Source organism: Podarcis vaucheri (genome assembly GCF_965113315.1).
Source record: "Podarcis vaucheri genome assembly, chromosome: 7".
Lineage (NCBI taxonomy): Eukaryota > Metazoa > Chordata > Lepidosauria > Squamata > Lacertidae > Podarcis > Podarcis vaucheri.
In genome coordinates, this window is record NC_138765.1 from 49,520,323 (window position 1) to 49,528,928 (window position 8,606).

General features: G+C 40.4%; 1 protein-coding gene across 1 annotated transcript; it reads left to right on the forward strand.

The window, feature by feature from the left end:
* The first annotated feature begins 665 nt into the window (after positions 1-665).
* On the forward strand, positions 666-7,752 carry LOC309537504 (chemokine-like factor). Its single transcript, XM_082232407.1, has 4 exons — positions 666-954; positions 2,613-2,771; positions 5,473-5,568; positions 7,215-7,752. Exons 1-4 carry the CDS (start codon positions 892-894, stop codon positions 7,317-7,319), a joined length of 423 nt encoding a protein of 140 aa, XP_082088533.1. The 5' UTR covers positions 666-891; the 3' UTR covers positions 7,320-7,752.
* Positions 7,753-8,606: the final 854 nt, after the last annotated feature.

The following is an 8,606-nucleotide window of genomic DNA, read 5'->3' on the forward strand; positions in this document are numbered from 1 at the left end:
AAACATTACCAGCCCCGAGCGTGAAAATTTTTCTTCGTGCATTTAAAGGACGTGGCTTTCCCCCCCAAGAATCGTGGCAACTGTCGTTTGTGAAGGGTGCTGAGAATTGTAGTTCGGGAGGGGACTAAAGTTTCCAGGATTCTTTGGTGGGGAAACCATGTACTTTAAATGTATGCAACCACACACGTGTACGCAGATATCAGGAAGGAGACTCGAAGATGCTTTTGGTCAGTTGTGCTTTTTATTTGGGATTATTAACCTAGCAAAAAAGCATTGTTGTAACAGTTTTGTGGCAAAATAAACCCTGATGTTCCTCTTCTAAGATATCTCCATGTATTGAACATGAATGGTTTTGTGTGTCCAAGTTTTAAAGCAAAACCTTTTGGCTTCCGACAAAACCCCATCATTTGATTCAGACATCAGAAGAGACGGAAAGAGCGGAAGCTGATGGATTTTGCTTTCGAAAGGTTAGTGTGTTTTGTTAGTCGCTCTGATCAATTTGGTTTTGGAGATTAACGGAGTCCTTCCACCATACAGGGAAAACTTCCTTGTTTGAAATAAGAAGATACCATTGCGCCCTTATTTTTTATTTTTTTTAAACCATGCTTGTAAGTGCCCACACTCCCTGTGACGTAGCATTACTCCCGATTCATGGATCCCCTCTCTCCCTGGTCCCCCTGCCTCCATTTTTGATCCTCGCCGCAACACCCCTGCGAGGTGGGTCAGGCGGAGCGAGAGGAACTAAGCCAGCGGCTCAGCCCAGCAACCGCAGCGGGGCCTTCCGTCGGCAGCGTAGCTTGGGGCTCGCGGGCGCGCCACAGCCCAACCGGCGCTCTTTCCGGCACCGCCCGCCCGCCCGCCCGGCGCTTCTGCTTCTCCTCAGATGTGACCATGGTGGAAGTGAACCACCTTTTCCTGCACTCCGTGAGGGGTGGCCTCAAGATTGCCCGCATGGTATGAAGCCAGGCTGAGGGGAGGGGGAGGGGGGGAGCTGAGGTTAGATTAAAAATTTTTTTTTAAAGTTTTTAAAGCCTTGGCGTGTGGTGGTGGGTCTTCATATGTGCCTCCCTGCAGTCTCTTTGTTACCTCAGGGGCTCAACAGTGAAGCAAGAACAGAGGGGGAGGCTGCCTCTGAGCTTGTGCAGAGCGCATTCACTTTAAACCCTAGGATTCTAAGTTTGGGGGGGGGCGTGGAGGGTAATGTTTCCAGATCCCTGGCATCTTTGCCTCTTCTATTTACAAATTAAGTGCCCGGTAAACAAATTGCTGTATTTTGTGTGAGAGCACATATTATTATAATTATTATTATTATTGGAATTTATATACTGCCCTATACCCTGGGGTCTCAGGGCGGTTCTCTGAGGTGGTGAATGTGCTACTTGCATATTGATATGGATGTTTACAAGTTGGTTCACACCTATGAGGTGACTGCTGTCAAGCGATGCCACTCTGCCCTGTGTCTGTGTGCCTTAGTTTAAGTGAACCTTCAAAACGTTTAACTTTGTTTTAGTGTTGCTTTCCAGCTCTTCTCTTCCACTGTACAGCTGGAGCAAGGAGTGTTCCACGTTTGTCATTTTTAAAGGAACTGGAAAATTTCAGCAATGCTGATTTTTGCCTCTTGTAGCCAGCCATCTATTTCCACTTCTCTGGATGTCACCCTGTTAAACTCAAATAGGACCTGCTTTGGAGTAGCTTTCTGGTGTCCTGGTGTTACAATAAAAGTGTTGCCAGATATTTATTTATTTCCATGTATGAATCGCTTCTCATAAAATATCTCAGAGCGGTTTCAGAACAAGAAGACCAGCACCAATTATTGCTTATATGAAAATTAAAAGATGTTTGAAAATGCTTTTGTATGTAAACAGAGTATCAAATCCAATACAGATATAAACTGGAATAACACATACGTTCTCTCTTATCTGACTATTAGAATATATGTGTTTGTGCGTGCACTGTTAAATCCCACTGCCTTATTATGATTATTTACCGTAATTCTTTGGGGCAAACTAGATGAAAAGCGAATTCACTGAATATGTTTGGCGTTTTTGTTTTCTAAATAGCTGCATCTAGTCTGAGGTTTTTGCCACATGACAAAAGTAGCGTTCAAAACCATATGGCAGCTGTTTGTGTTCTTCAGTGCACACACATGCACACTTCTTTGGGGACCCATGTATAGAAGGCACCTCCTTAGTCTCTTGTTTTGAGGGGGGGAAGAAAACAGTACACCTCCAGATCTTTGAATCATAGGGAAGGCAAGTTGTATTCAGGCCCATTTTAAAGACACACTGTAGATCCAGTGTTTCCAAATAAAACATTGATTGAACAAATACCAAATTTTAAATTTATAAATTACGGTAGGATTTTAAAATTTGGGTGTGATTATTTTAGTAACTTGAAGGTAATAGCTCAGGGATAGAACAACTGCCTAAAACCCTGGAAAGTCACTGCCAGCCACTGTGGCAAACAATACTGAACAAGATGAACCAGTGGTCTGACTATATGACAGCATCCTATGTAAATAGTTTTGCAACATTGGAATATTTGTAGTATGACTATGTATGTATGTATGTATGTATGTATGATCCTAAGTCAATATTCTGTCTTTCTTGCAGCTTGTAGCTTTTATGGCAATCATCTGTTTTGCAGTTAACAGATCGCATGAAGCATTTTTAACACTCGTGATCATTGAATTTGTCATTACTTTATTATTCTTTTTACTATATCTGCTGAATCTGCAAAAAAAGCTGAATTTCTTTTTTTGGCCCTTGGCTGTAAGTATTAATGTGCACAAATTATTGTTGTGTATACATGCCTTGCAAAAGTACAAAACCAAACGGCAGGAATTGTGCTGGTATTTCAAACTTCCGCCCTTCCATTTCCAAAACAACTGTTGGGAGTAGGGAGCATCCTCCTCCCACCTGTCCTTATTACCACAATACAAGACAGTTATTAACATTCAGACAAAAAAAAAGTGACACTATTGAATACCGTACAGCAAAATAAGAAACAACAAAATGTTATATTTTCAGTCCTTTTAATTGTTTATTTATTTTTAATGCAGTTAATTCAATTTAAAAACAAATTGAACTGAAGAGTACATATATAGAGGTTGTTTTTAACTATTATTTTGGGGAATTCTGGGGGTGTTCCCTCCCCCCCCCCCCCCGGCCTTCTGAGGACAGAGATGTGGGCTTAGGGGAATCAGCGATAGATCTGGGTTCGAGCATCACTGCTCAGAAAAGACCCGTTGAAATTAACGCTAAGTTACCTAGAACTAACGTTGGCTACAACCTATTGTTTTGCTCTCTTTCTGCATCCTATGGCAGGGAAGGAAGTACTTAGCATACCTTGGGGATGTATTCGATTATGTTGTTGAAACAGAGATTAGGTTCAAACAGATCTCTTTCACATAGAGTATTATATTTGGATGTAGGTGATTCACACATGTATATCTCCCAGGCTGAAATCCTAAAGACACATTTGCAAAAAAGTAAGTTCCACTGAACACTCTGTGATTAATTCCATGCATAGGATTGCACTGCATGCCGATAAGACATTTTAAGCATATACTTAAAAATGTAAAGCATGAATGCTACAAATGCATGTTTGCAAACAGAATTACACTACCAGGGAGCAAATAGAGGCAGTACCTCCCAACTGATCACACCTTCACCATCTGAAATGTGTGAAATGGCCCTCACATCTGTTTGTATTGCAGGTGAAGTCCATATGATAGGAAAACTATGTGCAGTTTAAATTGCAATAGCAATTTAAATCGCGTAAATGCAAATGATTGCTTGGTGGTGCAATCACTAAGTGCTGAAGAAGAGTGTGTGAAGTTAAAATCTAAGCTTGTTATTTTATTTTGTGCATCTTATTCTAATCAATAATAGTTCACCACCCTTTTTTGTTTGAGGCAACATGTTTACAGTGTCATATATTACAAAAGTGAATATTGTGCCTTTAACTATCCTACTTGCCCCCCCCAAAAAAAAACCATATGGTTCAGTATTGTTAATTTAGTTAAGAAAAACAAGGTTCTGTAACCTACAACAGAATATGCAGCAGAGAAATGATAGCCGAATCCTGCTTGATTGTGTTTGATAAAGTAAAATAATACATACTTAACTGACCAATAACATCGGTTCTGCACCACCAACAAAAGTCCTGTCCCCCAACTTAGTCATGCCCTCCCAACAAAAATCCTGGATACAGCCATTTCCAGATTCAAGGGATGTTCTGACAAAGTCCCATCCAGGGGTCTTTCCCAATGTCTGTGGGTTTATCAGCACCATCATCACAATCTGCAGGCTATGACTGTGAACTATCTGCTATTTTAAGTTTCTCATATAGTACCACTGTGGGCCACTGCTGGGAATTTAACATGGCATATGGTTCACTCACCCACTTCTAGGTAGGGGGTTGGACTAGATGACCCTTAAGGTCCCTTCCAACTCAACAATTCTATGATTCTATTAAATAACAAAATCCCTGATCATGGATCTCCCATGTAATGTCTAATTTGACCCTGAACGTGCAGATTAGAATCTGATGAGCGGTTCACTTGGGGATTTTTTTTTATTTTTATTTTTTGAAAACAATGAACTCTGAACTCTACTGAGACAGCACTACTGAGAGAAGGCCACTTGGTGTCACTGTTGCTTGGATTAGGATGGCTATCTCTTTGTACTCATCTTTTGAGAGAGCATAAAATGATTAAAATAATGTAGATTTGCCATAGAAGTCTTCGTTGATGTCCAACATAGGATTATTTGAATTGAATACATATATTTAAGATTGGCACCAGTCAGATTAAACTATAATTAAAAAGTTTAAATTATTCCCCCTGCAAAAAAAAAATCCTTTTTTTTCTCAGTCAACAAAGGTACGGTAAACCTGGGGGGGGGGGATACAGAAAAAGAGAGCAGAGAAATGGGGTCAAAAGATGAGAGAGTGGTAAGCAGAAAGGGGAAACTGAGCCTGTTGCACACCAGGTGGTGATGGGGTTGAGCCTTCTTTGGGATGGTACTCAGACTCTGTAATTCTAACCCCCTCGGAATGTTACAACTTTGATGGGATTTGGCACCAGGTTAAAACGTGTGTCTTCTCCTGGGCATATGGTGATTGCAATCTAGGCTATTCAAGGTCTGAGGAAGTGTTGAAATACTGCAGTTACATGTGATGGTCTTATACCTAACTGATAATTTTAGTTTTTTAATTGTTTCTTTGCATAATGTGTTCTATTATATTTTGGTAACTGCTGCATGATTCTTTTTTGTAAATAAGGAACAGTCTAGATGTTTTGATAATATATAAATATCCCTGTATCTTGGGTGCCAAAATAACTTTCCTGGCCTCACGTATGTACTTTGCACCCTGGCTTACGGGATGCCATTGACTACACAACCTCAGGTAGCAAAATGCCTGGTCCTGGAGTCAACATTAACCCATGTTATTTGCTATATTTTTCAGGATGCTTTCAACTCCCTGGTGGGGGCGCTGTTTCTCTTCATTGTGGGACTGTGTGCAACAGTAATAAAAACCGTAGTTGAAACTTTGGTTGGAGGGGTAAGTAAGAGAGTCTGGATAGTATTGTCACATAGAAATGAAAGCCAGAGGAGCCTTTCAGATGTGACATTCCCAGCTTGGTAGACCATGGCTTGCAAAATTATGACTGCTTTCAGACACTATTTTAATCATTTTTTCTGACATTTACTTACTTGATAATGTTTGCTTTTATGTGATCTTTCACACAATATACAAGCCAGTTTTGGAAATTTAGCAAAATCTGCTCATTTCCATGTTAATTGTTTCCATTTGCAACACTGTTTGACCTGGAAAATTGTGGGGTGGAATTTTGGGCAGCATCCTGGCACTAGTCATGTCGCAAATTTTGGGGTGGTATTCCAGCATATATTCCAAAATGTCTGTCCAGGCATTTCATGGGTGAATCGGGGGGGGGGGGAGGGAGTGCATGTGCATAAAGGGTGGGGGCTGATAGCATATCATTCACTGGTGTCATGGTGGTGTCTCTTGATCAAAAAACCACAGTTCCATAATGTAGTGTAAAAAGAATGTTCTTGTTCTTACTGGGACAGAAGTGCTAGCATCATAATCAGGAAAACCAACCCAATAATCCCCATATCTAAATGCACTCTATGTTCTGACTCCAGCCATTGGTGAGAACTTTTCTCCTAATACAAATAGCTGGTTAGGACAGATCTAAATCAGGACTATAGTGAAGCATTTGAGTCTCCTATCCCAGGCCAGGATCATGATTGGACCTCCCACACCTGCTTTTTACTCTTAAAGAAAAATATCAGTGTGTTTCTAATTGCGTGAATGGAATTACATCTAGTTTGGCGCAAGTAACAGTGAAATCAATGGAATTCTGCAAAAGTTAATAATTTCATTCAGTGAGTTGTTATTCTGCCAGTGGAGCCAATAATAGTATTGTCTGCATTAAAACGGAGCAATGGCATACCAGTTCATATCACGTTTCTTATATGAAAGAGAAGAATATAATTTACATCCAGACTTGCCAAGTGCAATGGTGCCCAATCAGTTCTGTTAAAGTAGGTATGTTATCCTTCTCCACCATCCCCATTTGTCTAAGGTGCAACTACAGTGATACCTCTGGTTGCGAACGGGATCCATTCCGGAGCCCCGTTCGCATCCTGAAAGGAACACAATCTGCGCACCCGCGGGTCGCGATTCGCCGCTTCTGCACATGCGCGTGACGTCATTTTGCGCTTCTGCACATGCACGAGTGGCGAAACCCGGAAGTAACCCTTTCCAGTACTTCCGGGTCGCCGCGGGACGCAACCTGAAAAAACGTATCATGAAGCAAACGTAACAAGAGGTATGACTGTACTGTATCCCTATTTTACCATGGTCAGAGTAGCCTATTGAGATGAGTAAGTATTGGAGCCTACTGGAAGAATACAACTGATAGAAGTCAAGCAAGGTCAAACCGGAGACGATTTCCCCAAAAACATTGGGGCAGAGATTACTTTATGGAACACAAGATGAAAAGAATTCAGTTTTTTTCATCTATCACAAATTAAACATCAAAATTGAAATTCACAGGACAGGACTCTTTGATGAGCTGTGGCAGATGCTGTAAACTAGGCACAGGCTGTTGCTGTGATTCAATAAAGAATAATGCCCAGAACATTTTACTGGCATCTGAACTACTTTCTTTTCATTTGCAGGTGTTTTGTCTGATCCTGTGTGCTCTCTGCATAATAGATGCTGCTTTTCTTTTGAGGAAGATTACATTTAACCAAGGAGCACCAGCGGGGGATGATAATAATTAGAATGATCAATGGTAAAGTCTAATTTATAAACATTTGGAAAGCCTGTTGAACAATAGGCTGCTCGTGCCAAATTTTATTTATATTTTTCTAAATCTGAAGAGCATGTAACGAAAGTCAAATTGATTTCAAAGAGAGATTTTAAAGTAGAAGCTTAACTCTCCCAGGAAAGTGAGCAGGGTTCTGAAAATGTTTTTGTGCTCTTAGGTTAGAAGAAACATATTTATGAATGTTAATATATAGTATTCTCATGTACTACTTTTCTAAACTTGTTTACCTATTCACCTGTATGAGCCATCTTGAATTAAGAATAATCCTGTGACTTTTATGGAATACCAATTCTAACCAACATTACATTTCAAATTATTATCAGATGTAGCTTTATGAACTGGATTGTGTTAATGTTTTTAATTAAAAAAAGCTTTACCTGTAATAATACTGAATCATAAGTGTACTGTATATTGTTGAGCAAAGTCCCAATTTCCTTAAAAAAGTGCAAGGGTGGGTTGCACTGAAGGGTTTTATTTTTGAGTAAACATACATAGGATTGCAATGTAAGTTTATTTTTCCTGAGAGAATATTGGAAAGTTGTGAACTTTTTGTAATGCAGGGGTGGGGACCAGGATTTGACCTGCATGCTATTTTCTGAGCTCCCTACATCCTCCAACGGGCATTTAGGACTTCTGCTGAACCCTATTTAGCCAACAGAGTAGAGGTTCCCCATGCCTCTTGCATTGTGTGCTTTCCAGACAACTCCCTGTTTGCCTGTAAGAGTGTCTGTATATACAGGTGGCGACCATTCTGCATGCGTCCAATTGACACATGACCACCAACACATAGTGCTCAGTGGAAGCAAGCAGATTCCTAAAATCCAACAGCACAAGCTCAAAGAGCAACACTGTAGCCAGTCAAGGAGCCAGTTTAGTTAAGTATACAGTGTTAGACATAAGCCATTAGTGGGTGACCGCAGGCCACTCAATCTCAGCCTAACCTTCACAGGAGGCACCATGTCATTTCCTTACATTCTGTTTTGGCCAAACAACCCAAGATCAAACCATTATTGCTGATCCTGGTTTGTTTCGCTCAACCATAGTTAAAACTCATCATAGTTCCTTCCTACTTTGGACAGAATGACAATCTGCTGTTAGCTTAAAGGGAAGTAAGGTAAATATAAAGACAAATGGACTTATGATGTCATGGTTTCATGAATAACTGGAGCCTGCTTCTTCAGATGCATGATACCTGCCATCATGCATTCAGTGGCGTCTATAAAAACTTACATCATTAATA